Source organism: Vanellus vanellus (genome assembly GCF_965231255.1).
Source record: "Vanellus vanellus genome assembly, chromosome: 6".
NCBI classification, from domain to species: domain Eukaryota; kingdom Metazoa; phylum Chordata; class Aves; order Charadriiformes; family Charadriidae; genus Vanellus; species Vanellus vanellus.
In genome coordinates this window covers 52,251,945-52,266,561 of record NC_138911.1, presented here as the reverse complement: position 1 = coordinate 52,266,561, position 14,617 = coordinate 52,251,945, and the positions used below count along the sequence as shown (strand labels likewise).

Below are 14,617 nucleotides of genomic sequence, written 5' to 3'. Positions count from 1 at the left end.
GGCCACACTGCTGGCTCATGTTTCACCTAGAGAATGGCAAGGTCAAGCTCGTTCTTTTCCTCTGTAGTATGAGACATGCTCTACTTCCTTCAGTTTGAGCATTTTCACTCAGTGAATTCCATGACGGCAGGGACCTAGAAGACTGGTGATGCTCTCACATCTTCCTTCTGTAGCGTACTGGAATTTCTGTGGCCTTTTAAGGATCGTATTTGGAATCACAAACTTGTTCACCAGTGTTAGAATGCAAAACACATCTTATAAATTGAGTATTCTATGGAACTAAACATTAATTGAGGGATTAATCTCAGCTGTCTGTGACATACCTGGGCTTGACTAAGGCACTGAAACTGCCTTTTTGTTTTAGATGTATGATTAAATGAAATCCAAGTTCTTTTAATATGCTGTTTTACTTCTAGTATTAATCTTCCAAAAAAAAAAAAAAAAACCAACCCTGTTCTAGCTTTCTAAGTAATAAAGAAAAGGATATTGCGATATTTCAGCTTGTGTTTTATTCACCCCCTTGTGTCCGAGTGTTATAGCACATACAGTGTACCAGAAAATGGTTTAAGAGCAGTAGGTGATCCTCTATAACATATGTGCTACAGTACCTAATGAGGACAAGGTTAGGAATATTACACCAACACTAACTCAAAAATGCCTTGATGTTACAGATGTGTATCTTACTTTGGGCACTGTTTGTTAGTTTAAAAAATAATTTAAAAATAAAACAAATTTGCTTACATAGGAGCATTCATATTACTAAAAAATTCAGAAATTCAGAAATTACCTCCCTCATCACTTTGGACAAAAGTAGAGTTGACCAATAACACTTACTAAAACCATTGCTCTCTCATAATGGTAGGTGATAGTATGCATTGTTCATACACCTGAATATCTTGTTTCAGTTTTTGACAAGAAGTAACTTTAAATAACCCTCAAGCAGGTGATAGAACCCTCCTACTAGGTCTTTAAGTCTTGAACAATAAAAACTAACATTAAAATATAATCTATTTTAACATGGGTGGATCCAGCAGTTGCTACTCATGCAAGTAATCCACTGGAACTAGATTCTGAATAAAGATTTCTTTGAGAGGATTAACAAATAACGTTGCCCTGTAAGCTCATATCTCAAAACAAAAGGTCAAATTTATTCTTCATTTACACATATAAAGCTCCTTTGAAATTAATAAGATTGTAAAAGCAATGAAGGAAGGATTTAACCCAGATCTCTAAATCCACTAAGGGCATTTTAAAATTAAAGTTAATGTGTAAAGTCAGTTTATTCGAAAACCAAAAATATTTTAAAAAGATAAGTTTTCTGATGCTTCTAGCCTTGAAGAGGGAATGAACCAAGATTACATACCTTATATTCTAATAAAGCTTCATTCTACAATTAATTTCCGGTGACTATGATTTAACACATACAGAATATTAAAATTAGTATATTCTGAAAATGCTCATCAAATGATTAAGAGCAGAAACACAGAAAAAACATTACCCAGGAACAATGACTTCCCTGTATGTATCACTAATTTTTATGCATAAACTTAATTACAGTCTCTTGAACCAATAACTGATTTCAGCTGAAGATGCTTTTTCAAATAAAATTCCATGTACATAAACATATCTGTGATAACTTTATTATGACTTTACAAAAACCAGTATGCAAGTGGTAGTAGCTGAAAGTTCACTGTAGGAGAAGAAAGGACAAATGAACAAAAGCAAATCCTCATAGTAGACCATTAATCAAGTTAAAGTCAGGACATCCACTGTATGTCTGTTAATTACATTAGGCAATTTTTTTTTGGCACTGTTAAACTACAGCAGGCCTCATACATCGGTGCTGGTTATTGCCTTGAATCTGACATATGGAACACAAAGAAGAGTAATCAGATTAGGTAACTAATCAGGATGATCAACAGAGACAGCCCTGGATTGTATTTCCTCTAGGTCATGCTATTACTATAAACATAGAAGACAACGCCTGTTTGGTTACAATAGGAAATAATTAAACTGAACATCAGTGCTTTATGTGTTTGTATGTCCAAATGCTAGTCTTAGAAAAATATAGCTTTTATCTATCCCGAGATAAGACTGACAACATAGAAGTAAGTTCCACCAATAAAATTTATATTCCTAATTCTTAAATGAAGAAATGCACAGGATGCTTTACAGAAAAAAATATTTCAGTCTTCCATAAAATCTAACTCTGTAGCAACTAATTATTATTCTATCAAAATGTTAAGCACACTTGACTCATTAAGAACTCTCCAGAAAAACATAATTTATTTTACATGTTTCGATTTCATTGATGTGTTCTTTAAGAATCCAAGTTTATAACGGCATAGCATCTGATACTGCTGCATAAGAAAATTCCCGATTTATGACCTGTTGGCTAAGAAGTCAACACCATACCTTAAAAACCTTCTAGGGCTTACTGCATCTGGTGACAGAGTTCAAAGAGAGTTCTACAGGAATTAAGACAGCTTCTAAATGTACTAAATGTGTGTACCTGTAACTCTTAATTGGATCATCAGTAAACTTATTTTTGAGACCTTCAAATCATCTTTTACCATGTTCTTAAAGGAGAACTTCTTAAACATTGTTATACTTGTGATGAAAACATATTCTGAATACTAAACTATATGTATAGGGGATGGTAAATTAAGAGATATATCAGGAGTACCAGTCAAGAAAATTTCTTATTACATTTATAAGCATGACTGGCAAAAAAGCCTACTTCTAAGGCTATTGTAGAAAGTTGATTTCAGCTGCTCATAGTTTTGTGACACTGTTGCAGATGCAATGGAGCAGGAGTGGTGCTATCATTTAGCAGACCAGTCACAGCTGGGAAAAATGGACAGGCTTTCAGACAAGCAAGGTCATCCCTTTCAGGCATGAAAACACTCTCAGATTATGCACTGTTAGTCTCTTCCTTTACTTACTTATTGTTACATTACATGTCTTAGAAGGCAGAAGGCCAGTTGCCTGAGCATGAAAAAGTTCTGACCTGTAACAGTCACAGTTTAACTCGACCATTCCTGAGCATCTCTTTAAAAGGATACCGTCTCCTGTGGCTTGGTTTATATCATACCCTAATGCACGCTGTTCAAAGCGGTGAATCCCTGAACAGTGACTGAGGCTACTGTTCTTATAAGATCCTTCTTTCCCTGGCTGCAGAGGTTGGGAGGCACATGCTTAGCAGGATATGGGACAAGAGGATGAGAACAGATGGCACGGCGATTACAGCAGTTGAGTACTCCCTTGTGCTGCACAGCAGCTCACTTAATCCAAACTTTCCGTAAGTGTTGTCATTTGTCTGTTTGCTTTCCTGGTGCCCAACATGACATATCTCAGGCCTGATTTGCAGAAGTGCTCCCATTAAGGGTTTGACCATTAAATGTTTTAGAATCGCTATGTGTTTTTTAAGCATAATAAACCATACATATCAGGTTTGGTACGAAAAATGACACATACTTAATTTCAGGTATTTCTCCAGGTTATACTAAAATACTGATAATGTAATTCACACAGATGGAAGACAGCACCATTTTCTGGTAGGTGGCCAAAGAAGACAGAAATAAAGTCGGAACAAAATATTTAGGAACTACTGATTTCACTAATGTGCCACCTTCAAAAGTAATGCAGACTTCAGAAATCAACAATCTGTGTGAAAATGGTCTCGGATCCTTAATTAATTTTAAAAATAAAAAGTCATCTTAGATCACTTTTCTAGTGTTTACAACTACAGCAACTTAACTGATGTACTACCATTAAATACTGAATAATGTAATATAGCATTAGACTAGGCAAGCCAGGAAAATTAAGTAATGTATGTCACTTACTTGAGTTCTAACTACCTCAGTGTTCAGCCTTGGAGTTTAGTATGTTTCAAAGGTTTAATAAAAGTAACAGTTCTATTAAATGCAAAGTATACATGCTGCAATACATAAACATGATTTGCCTTTTCATTCTGTTGTATTAAGTAGGTTCAAAATAGCTTGTAAGGTTTCAACTACATATAAAACATATTCTTGAGGCACGTTACTATTTCCTTTACTCTATGCCTGAAGTCGAGCAGCTCAAATGTGACCGATTGGTACCTGAAAGCAGCAAGTGTCAGAAAGTAATGAGCTGAAAGTGCAACAACATAGCTAGGGAAAAGACCTGCAAGGCTTTACAAATGAGAGGCAGAATAATAAAATACAGGCTTACTTGGACACATAACAAGTAAATATTAACATTTTGTGTTGATTACAACAGAAAGTGTAAAATCATGAGCATAGTTGACTGAAGAAGTGAAATGCCGTTCCATGCTGTCTGCTATGAATGTTAAAGCTATATTTTAAATAGATAATTAGAAAATGTTTTACTTGAAGAGATTTCAAGTGTAGGACTTTGTATGTTGAGTTGGTTTGAGTTTGGTTCAAGTTGCACTCTTGAAAATTATTTAACCAACATTCTGGTTTCTCCAACCTGCTATACCAAAATAAACAGGTGGTATAAATAATGCTACATCTTCTCCTGTCAGGAGCTGTGCTCTTTGTCTGGACTGAGAGGAATGATGGAAGAAAGGTGTGCAGCCATTACATTATACACCAGGAAGTACAGGAGACTCCATGATCCTTCTGAAAAAAAACCATGCTGAATTGCCACTTAATAACCACCATTTATTTTAATTTTTAAAAAGTCTCTAAACCGTTATTCCACTTACATAAGGTACTTATATAGAGTAAAATCCACTTGCTGATGTCTGCAAACTTGAGATGTGCTTTACTCAACCATTGGTCTATGAAATCTCTTTAAAAAAAAGAGATTCAGAGAAAACTGCATTGTTCCATGCACTTTTAAAATGTTAAAGAGGAAGACTGATATTTTCCAAGCTACAGTAGATATATTTTAAAATATTTTTAGAAGTCATTAATTCATGCTTAAAGAGAGCTCTTCATAAGGATTCCTCAAGAAGATTATATGGGGCAAGAGCTAAACTAACCATATTTCAACTTTGCCTCTACAGAAAGCAAAGACATTTCTCTTCCACCTACACTTTCAGGTAGGTTTGAAATATGATGTTGCTGAAGACTACCTTTTTCACATAAAACTGTGAGCAGGAATATAGTTCTGAAACAAACATGCTTAAGTTATAAAGTCCAGTCCTTTGCAGGCAACTATGACCTGGAAGTCTTTTCAAAACACTGACAAAACTCAATCTTAAAATTCAGAGATCTCATATAGGACCTCTTCTAAGAGCTAGTGGTTTGATGTAGTATAGACACCATTCACAACCCTGTCCTCCACTGTTTCTCAAAGTATAAATACATTAAAAATTTTCACTTTTTCATTCTTATAGAAGATGCAACTTACAGTGGTGTGATCATTTCAAAGATTAAACTAAGTGAACCATTGTTTGTCCCAACTTTATATAGGAGTTGGAAAAACTCTCATATTGCTGCTATGTAAGGTCCTGGTTCTCTAAGGAGAACGTGTAGCTTTATCTAAGAAAACAATTTCATTTATATACTTAAATGTTTGCAGCATGTGTGATCAATATTTGGAAGAAAGATGGAAAACCAAAGGGGATCCACATCCTCTCATTGCTATTTTATCTTCCTCCTAAACATTTCTCCCAGCCTTGCACACCTTCTATTCCTTACCCCACTTCTGTCAGTTGCAGATGTCTTCAACAAGTTCCCCAGCGCTACTGGAAACAGCCCAGCAAAAGTTTGAAGTTGCCAGGTGCAACAAAACAATTTTACACTTGAGCTTCGGCACCCAGTAGAAATGCAGTTGCCTTTATATTTCCATGTTGATATCACAGAATGGAAAACGTTTTACTAATTAAAATCGTAAATGAACAGCAACAGAAGCATTATGATCCTTACAACTCTTCTTTACTGTTATTATCTGTACTATCTCAAGAGTTTCTGTCACGAATCAGGTGCTGCACTTCCATATGCAAAGATTACATAATGTTACCCAATAACGTAAACACACATAAATGATGCAGGACTTGCACAAAACTAATACTCAATCCCATTCAGTGTTTAGGACCAATTTTCTTGGAATGCCTTCTCCACTAAAAATTTTTCTGCTGATGGCTCCTTGTTAGTGCCTTACAGTATATAACATAAACAACAGCATCCTTTGAATATCTATCCTAAACCAGTTTCAACAATTACTGTGCTTTACATTTACACAATTGCATGACTATGCAGCTGTCTTTAAAGACTTTTCCTTTGATGAAAAGAACTGCGATTTGTAAAATATGTAGCCATAGGATGTTTTGAGAGACTTATTAATTTACTGTAAAGTATTTATGATGAACATAAAGTCCATTCAATTACTGTTTTCCAAATATGGCAGTAAAAGTGTTTACATGCATACAATTATTAATTCAAAAACAACATTCTCAAATCCTTCCTTTTTACAGATGGGTGGGAAAATATGGAAGCATTGAACAACACACCCCCAACATTTCCAGAGATTTTGCAGCTGGCAAAGAGCCAAGAGAGAGGAATGGAAACACATTGTGTCCCATAGTAATGCTTGTATGTGAAGTGATCTAAACCGGGTGTTTCTGAACCTCATGAGGTTTAGTCTGTGATATCTGAACATCTGTGTAAAATCACCAGGAACATCCTTAAGCAGACCTGATTTTCAGTCCTAGCTTTTCTTCCTTTAACTCTGCAAAACCTCAAGCGAGTTAAAAATCTTGTTGTGGGGAGTCCTGGGACTCCCACTACTGTCACGCTTTCCTTCCCAGCAGCACAACCTATCTGTCGCACTACTCCCCTCATCCTGCCGGGCTGGGGTTGGGGCGGGAGGGGGACAACCAGGGCGCCCCTGAGGAGGAGCCGGCAGCCCCGCACTCACCGCCGCCAGTTTCAGGAAAGGCTTAAGGAGCTCGGTGCGAAGGCGCTGCCCGGCCCTTCTCTTTCTCCTCCTCCCGGAGCGCGGCGCGGCCCAGCCCTCCCCGGACCGCTAACGGAGGGGGTCACACTGGGCCTCTTCGGCGACTGCAACAGGTAGAGAGGGAGGGAGGGACTCCTGCGCTGTTCGCCCGCTCGGGCGGCCGGGCCGCTGAGGCAGCAGGGACACAGCCCGCTGCCGACAGACACTACCACCGCCTCCCGCCCCGGCCAGCCGGCGTCCCCGGCCTGGCCCGGCCCGCACTACCTGCTCGCCGGGAGGCCTCTCCAGCAGCTGCGAGCAGATATCCGCGCACTGCCGGAACTTTCTCCGCCTGAAGTAGCTCCAGGCCTGGAACAACGGCTCCAGCTCCAGCCCCATCCCGCCGGCGGGACAGCCAGGGCGGCTCCGGCTGGGCCCCCGGCGCGTCCCGGCCCGCTGCCTGCCGAGCGGGGCCCGGGGCGGAGCGCGGGCGGCTGAGCTGCGGCCGCGGAAACGCTAGGCCCCGCCTCAGCCTGGCGGGGCCTGCGCGCCGCGCCGTGGGGCCCCGGGGGAGGCGGACGGGCAGGCGGGCCGGCGGCAACTCTGGGCGGCTGGGCTGGGTCCTGCGGCCCGTGCCAGCGAGCCGCCGCCCTGCAGGAGCCTCTCGTAGGCTGATACATCGATAACCGAAACCAGAGTTTGATGTGTAATATTGAGAACAGTACGTTTCAAATAACCCCACTGCTATTAACTGTGCTCTGTTATTTGCTGTGCTATTATCAAGAGCCATTTGGAATTGGAATGTATGACTAAACAAGAAGGATACAGTCCTTTAATCCTTATTTGGGTAAGGAGCCATGGGAGTCCTGGTTGAGAAAAGTAGATTGCCATGAACAGCACTTTTTTCAGTCTTCATTAGTTCTTGCAAAGAAACAGACCGGGATATTTAGAGATGGAAAAAAGCTGGAGTACAACTACTCTTGCTTTGTATGTATTGTAAGATGCTGATTGCAACCATCAGCCCAAGTAAAAGGAAGAAAAAATCTCTAGGGATGCTTGGAGAAATGAGTTTGTGATGTGAAAGTCTCTGATGGATGAACACTAACATGATAGCTAAATTCATGTCACTGGCATTTTAAAAGATCAGTCTGGTTTTATTGCTTCTGTTTCACCTAAACTATTTGTTCGTCCAGGATCCATGAAAGGGATATCCAGGCAAGGAAGACCAGTGTCAGGTGGAAAGATGGAGAAACAGCAGTGCCAATCCCAGGACGATGGCTTATTTTAATACATGAGTAAGTGGCTTGAACTAGCAGCAGCTAGATACATCTGGGTTTTGGTTGTCCCATGGAGAGTGCACAGGTGTATTGGGTTTGCATGGCAACGTCTTGGTAGCCAGGGGGCTTCTGTGAGAAGCTGCTAGAAGCTTCCCTTATGTCCCATAGAGCCAATGCCAGCTGGCTCCAAGATGTTGGCCAAGGCCGAGTCCATCAGCGAAAGTGGTAGAGCCTCTCTGATAACATATTTAAGAAAGGGAAAAAACTGCTGTTGAACAGCAGTTAGAGGAAGGAGTGAGAATATGTGAGAGCAACGACTCTGCAGACACCAAGGTCAGTGAAGAAGGAGGAGGAGGAGGTGCCCCAGGACTCAGAGCAGAGATTCCCTTGCAGCCCATGATGAAGACCATGGTAAGGCAGGCTGTCCCTCTGCAGCCCATGGAGGTTAATGGTGGAGCAGATATCCACCTGCAGCCAGTGGAGGATCCCATGCCAGAGCAGGTGGCTGCACCCAAAGGAGGCTGTGGCCCTGTGGGAAGCCCATGCTGGAGCAAGCTCCTGGCAGGACCAGTGGACCCATAGGGAGAGAATCCCACACAGGAGCAAGTTTGCTGGCAGGACTTGTGACCCTGTGCGGCACCCATACTGGAGCAGTCTCTCCCTGAAGGACTGCAGCCCATAGAAGGGACCCATGCTGGACAGTTTGTGAAGAACTGCAGCACATGGGAAAGACTCATGTTGGATAGGTTCGTGGAGGACTGTCTCCCATGCGAGAGACCCCATGCTGGAGCAGGGGAAGAGTATGAGGAGTCCTCCCTCTGAGGAGGAAGGAGCAGCAGAGACAACGTGATAAACTGACTGCAACCCCCATTCCCCATCTACCTCTGCCACTCTGGCAGAGGAGGTAGAGAAAATTGGGAGTGAAGTTGAGCCTGGGAAGAAGGGAGGAGTGGGAGGAAGGTGTTTTAAGATTTAGTTTTTATTTCTCATTATCCAGTTCTGATTGCTAATGAATTAAATTAACTTCCTCAAGTCTGGTTTGCCTGTAACAGTAATTAGTGAATGATCTCTCCCTGTCCTTATCTCAACCCACAAGCTTTTCATTATCTTTTCTGTTCTTGGTCCAGCTGCGGAGGGGGAGTGATAGAGCGGCTGTGGTGGACACCTAGTGCCCAGCCAGGGTCAACCCACAACAGGGAAACGGTGATCCAAGTGAAGTCTTTTCTGGGCCCCATGTCATCCCCAGTTAAGAAGGGTGAAAAGGAAATAGCACAATAGTTTCTGTCCCTTCTGTTTTTAAGTCATTGTGGTAGTCCGCATGTGCTGCATTCCCACCAAACATGTAGGAGACTTTGCACAAGGACAGTCAGAAGGTTGGTCAGAAGAATGAACAGTATTTCTTGTTGCTCCGTCAGACCATCTGCTGTGATACTGCTATGCAGTTGTACTACTGTGGCTGAGTGACTATTGGGCTGTACAATATTATCCCATTTTGTTTACTAATTATTTTAAATGGCAAATCCTTCAGCATGTGTTTTGTGGTCAGGCTTGGCACGATGAGCAGGATGTGCTGTTCAGAGGATTGTGAACATTGATCAAAAACTACAGGTTTATTAAAAATACTAACTTGAAGTTCCTTCACTTTTGTGTACGTTTATGAGGTGATCTGTTTTTAAATGATTTAAATGCTTGCTGTTACCATGTTAGGTAATTCAGCACGTCTGCGTTCCTACTTTTTTATAGAACGTAATGTGAATGGCACTTCCAGTTTGCAGAGACGCATTTTGAGGTCAGTACATTAGTTCCAGAGTTGTTAGATTAAAATGCCAAACTGGTGTTAGTTGGTTTACTGGAAATGAATAATGCCAGAATGTTTTATACTTGCTGTATTTAAAAGGCTGTTTTCTTTTGCGAACAGCCCCCCACATCAGTTAAACCCACCATTCATCTGCACAGGAAAACAGAGGAGACCAACAGCTCCTAAATTTTACTGATTCCAACACTACCGTCTTAAAAACCTCATAATTAAAGTGCTACCTGTATTTTTTTCTTTGTGAACGCCTATTTTAAGCCTTAATGTCTTAATGACTACTTCCAGACTACTAAGTAAATTAAATGTCAAAGGATGCTGAGAATGTTTGATTACAACAGTCTTTTTAATGAGTTCCATTTTGAGATAGTGAATCAAAACAAAACACAATGAAGTGGTGATTGCGGGCAGACACAATGGATTAAGGTTTCCAAGTACTCTGTCAACCTGGGAGCTGTGCATTCAGGTGCACAAGTAGTGGATTAGTCATAGATATCACTGACTACTCCATGCTCTGGCTCATCTGAGGGTGTTTGGCTTGACAAGGAAACTGTTTTGTTTCCTAGAGAAAAGAATGTACATTCAAGGTGACTTGGTTTTCCAGCAGAAAGCAGTGGAGACCCAGAAAGAGACATGAAGCTGTATGCTTTATATGGGGGGTGAACTTGGAGTTCCTCTGATGAAAGCTGATGACTTTTCACAAGAGAAAAATGAGATGAGGCTGTGTGACTAGAAACTAATGGGAATAAATTGTGAGTCATGTGAGCTGCCAGTATTTGGTCCCTAGTGATGGGAGGATGCCCCTGAGAGCAAGAAAAACAGTAAGCATTTCAAATAGCTCTCTTGGGAGGAGAATGCTTATCATATGAAAGAATTGCTGTATATTTAATCAGTAATACACATATTACTGGACTTCAGCCATAGTTTTGTAGCACTGAGATTCTATCTATAACAAGAAAGGTCACAGTCTTCCAAAGGTAACCTGTTAGATACTGCCACATAGCTTGTCAGCAAAAGAAAGGAAAAGGTAGTCCTGGAGCAATTTTTATTTGTTACGCTGTTGGGAAAGGTGTTCATTGCACTTAGTGATCAGGCTGAAGTAATGTTGTCCTATGGTAGCAATTAGATCAAGATGGATCTTCAGTTTTTTAGTGTTGAGAATAACAGGAAAATTCTTTTTCCTTCTTTTCAAGCTGTAATGTGCAAGGGTTTTTTGCTCTGTTTGGTTGCAGATATAGGAAGGAGGTTTTTTCAGTTTCTACATGCAATAGTTTGCATCTAATTCAAATGAATGAAGCCAGAAAGGGTTGTCCTGGCAAGCCTAATTCATCCACCCATGGCAATGCAAACACTCAGAACTGAAATCATAAAGCAAAAAATTGTACCTTAGATCAAAGTTCAAAGAAAGACGAATCCATATAATTTGTTAGCAATACTAATATGAGGAAGGGCCTTTGATTAGTTCCTTTATATAGCTCCAAATGTAAAGCAACTGTGATTCTGGAGATTTAGCTTTTATCAAACCATTTACTTTTGTGGCCTACCTGCCAGCATGTAGCATAGAAACACACTGTCAGTCTCCTTCTGCCTCCAGATCACATCGCAGTTTTGTCTGCGTTCCAGAAAGCTACGCGTGGTACATTGAACATTTCACTGATAAGTGCTCTAGACAGACAAGTTTATATAAGGGTGGGAAAAAGTGAAGATGGACAGAGAAAGCTGTGTCCACCCAAGTGTCAGTGGTTAGGGTACATATAAGTCCCTGCTGATGTGGTGTTTCTCTTCGTACGCTATTCAGAGGATGAATATAGACCTGATAATACCTATGTTTTTGTCCTCCATAAAATCTTAGAGTACGTCAATTCTCTGAACTGTGGCACTGTTTTATTCTCAGAAACAGCTGTCTAAAAAGTATGTCCTGATCCTGGAGGAACATTGCAAAGAAGATTCAATCCAATACTGAAAGATTTCTGTATAAGCAGAGCACTTCGACATAAAATTACACGATTCAACCAGGCCAATCCCCTGTTGGAGATGCTATTTGCATCCCTGGAGCCTAGTCCTACCTCAGCAGCAGGCATAAAAACACATTCTGTCACAGCCAGCTGCTGCTACTAGGTGAGGCCGAATCCCCAAGCGTGCTGCTGGTGTGCTTTTTGGGCACACTTATATCCTGGCCTGTCTCTGATATTGGCACAGAGATCATTCTATGCGTATCATTTTTGAAGTCTTTTCCACTGACAATACCGGCTATCACTTCCTGTGTAGGGGACTTTTCTGGGCTTTCTAATATGGGGACTCTCATTTATCTTGATTATCGAAATCCCCAAATTTTAACCTTTTAATCAGTCTAGTACTGCCCCCAAATAATAATCTCTGTGGGTAGCCACATTTCACTTCTTTAATTTATTAAAACCCTGGAATAAGACACACGGTCCCTGTGTCTTTCCTCGCGGGCTTTGTAGAGCCCTGTGTGGCAGTCCCCCTCCAGTGTAATTGCATGAATGCTAAACAGCCAGGAATTAGATTCAGGGCCTATGACCAGACTACCTTCAGGGAAAGAAAAAGACATAATCTATTGCAGCTGAAGTTAGGTGACATATAAAACTGGGAAAAGCTTCATACCTGTTCAACTGAGCAACTCACCCTATCTATCTGCCTATGATATTTATTTCCAAATAAATCTGGATCTGAATACTTATTTCTGGCACCCGTAGAGGCACTCTTGCACACTTGGGTAATTCTCAAGCACAGCATAGAAGCCAGATGGGTAGTCCAGCAAGTATTTCTAATATTTGCTACCCACTTTCTGGGACACTGATAACAGGATTTTGGAAGCCAGTACAAGGCAACTAGTATATTAAGGAATATGTCAAATAAGACTACATAGGAAAACTTTACTTGCAGGAATACTGAAGTCCTTGAAGGCATGCGTAAACTCCCTGGCTGACCTGGAATAGAAACAAACTCTGATCATGGTTTAGGACTAACTGTAGGGCTGGTATGTGCGCTGGTTAATTATCTTATGGCATATGAGAAAAAGAGGGGGAATTGGATTGGCAGAGGAAGGGAAACAGGAGCTGACAAAAAGCCACAATAGCTCTGGCTGTCCTTTGCTGGACTCTGAGTTGCAGTCCTCCCAGACTAATACTGAGATGAGTAATAGGAAGACACCACCGAGGAATTTTCATATTCTTTTTTCTATGTTTCTCCTAGTTAACAGCAACATTAACTTCTACAATAGGCCATCAGGATGGGCAGCCATGCACTTCAGTTAGCCTCAGGTCATTGTGCACAGTTTCAGCACAGGCTTGTAAATAGTCTTTCCCATGTCACCTTCTGAGAAGCATAGATTAATTTAGAGTATTTCATTCCAGCTACATAATTAGGGTGTAGAGGCCCTGCTGTAAGGCCTCTACAGTAAAGGAAAACAAAACGTAGGTTATATTTTGCTCTATTTCCTTGAGTGTCTGCTGCTGGCCTCCTGGCCTTTAAAGACTCCTGGTCTTTTTAGTTTCCTTGAAGTCAGGTGGGCAGCATACCTTTAACACATGTATGCCTGGTCTGGAGCTGTTGTGTTTGCTCTGGTGGTGTGCCATTCCTGGATGCTAATGGCACCTGTCTGCTGAGGTATCTGATGCCAGCCTCTATTGTGAATGCTGATGCTTATCCCCACAAAGTGTAACGTATGCATTTAGCTGGTGCCAACAGTAAAAGGAAAAAAGCACAGCAATTGCCATTCTGCAGAGCTGAGGTGTATACAAAAGAGCAAATACAGAAGGCCAGTAACAAAGCTGATCAGATGCTGGCCTAGAGTGCAATCTCCTGCTCCTGCCACCACCTCTGGGCAGTTGCCACTACTGATTTGTGGGAACATGAAAAGGAACTTTCTCCTCTCATTTCCCACAAACACAAATTCATGTCTAGTGCACAGTTGTGCTGTGTACCACATACCCCATTTTTCTAAAGCCGTTCTCTATCTTGAAGTTGGGCTGGGTGAGTCTGAGGCAAAGGTCAGTGGAAGTTTAACTCTGCAAGAGTTTTCTACATGAAAGCTTTTTGCTTTCAGGGCTTCACGCGGTTGCAACTCTGTATGCTAGTCCTTTGTACAGGTGCCTTTCTATGCGTGAAGTGAGCCACTGTGACTTGCGAGTTAATCATAGCCATTTAAGCTGTATATGCTAGATCTAAAAAGAATTCAACCAACTGGACAGCAAGTGGGTATTCTGTGTCCCCTGTACATAGCCACACTAGACAACTGGCCTGTAAATAAAATGGCTCTGCCATGGAATTGTATTCATCGTTAGGCTGACAGAATCCTGGAGATCCTGTTTGGCTGCTCAGCAGTTTTCTCACACAGGCTGCAGTGCATAAAATAACTCTCAGTGGCACTCAAATGGATGACATTTGTTGTTGTTGGGGGTGCACAGTCACAGCTTGGGAGACTGTGCCGGCCCTCCTCCATAAAAGCGAGAACACGGTATCTTTCAGACTCTGGCATTAATATCTGCAAGGTATTAAAGAGTAGTTTTCAGGTCTGGAGCATTTCCTTCATGATGTCATTTATTCAAATATATAACTGACACCCCATTTGAGAGCTGGAAGTGTTATCTATCACAAGAAAGCTATTCAGTGGCTT

The 14,617-nt window shown here is 41.3% G+C and overlaps 1 protein-coding gene across 3 annotated transcripts in view; it reads right to left on the bottom strand.

The window, feature by feature from the left end:
* Positions 1 to 7,374, bottom strand: part of TTC8 (tetratricopeptide repeat domain 8) — a 45,627-nt gene extending 38,253 nt beyond the window's left edge. For all 3 annotated transcript variants that reach the window (XM_082485434.1, XM_082485435.1, XM_082485436.1), the window contains exon 1: positions 7,177 to 7,374. In XM_082485434.1, coding sequence (XP_082341560.1) covers positions 7,177 to 7,290 — 114 coding nt within the window. In that variant the 5' untranslated portion in view covers positions 7,291 to 7,374. The remainder of the gene's footprint in view (positions 1 to 7,176) is intronic.
* Between the last annotated feature and the right edge of the window lie 7,243 nt (positions 7,375 to 14,617).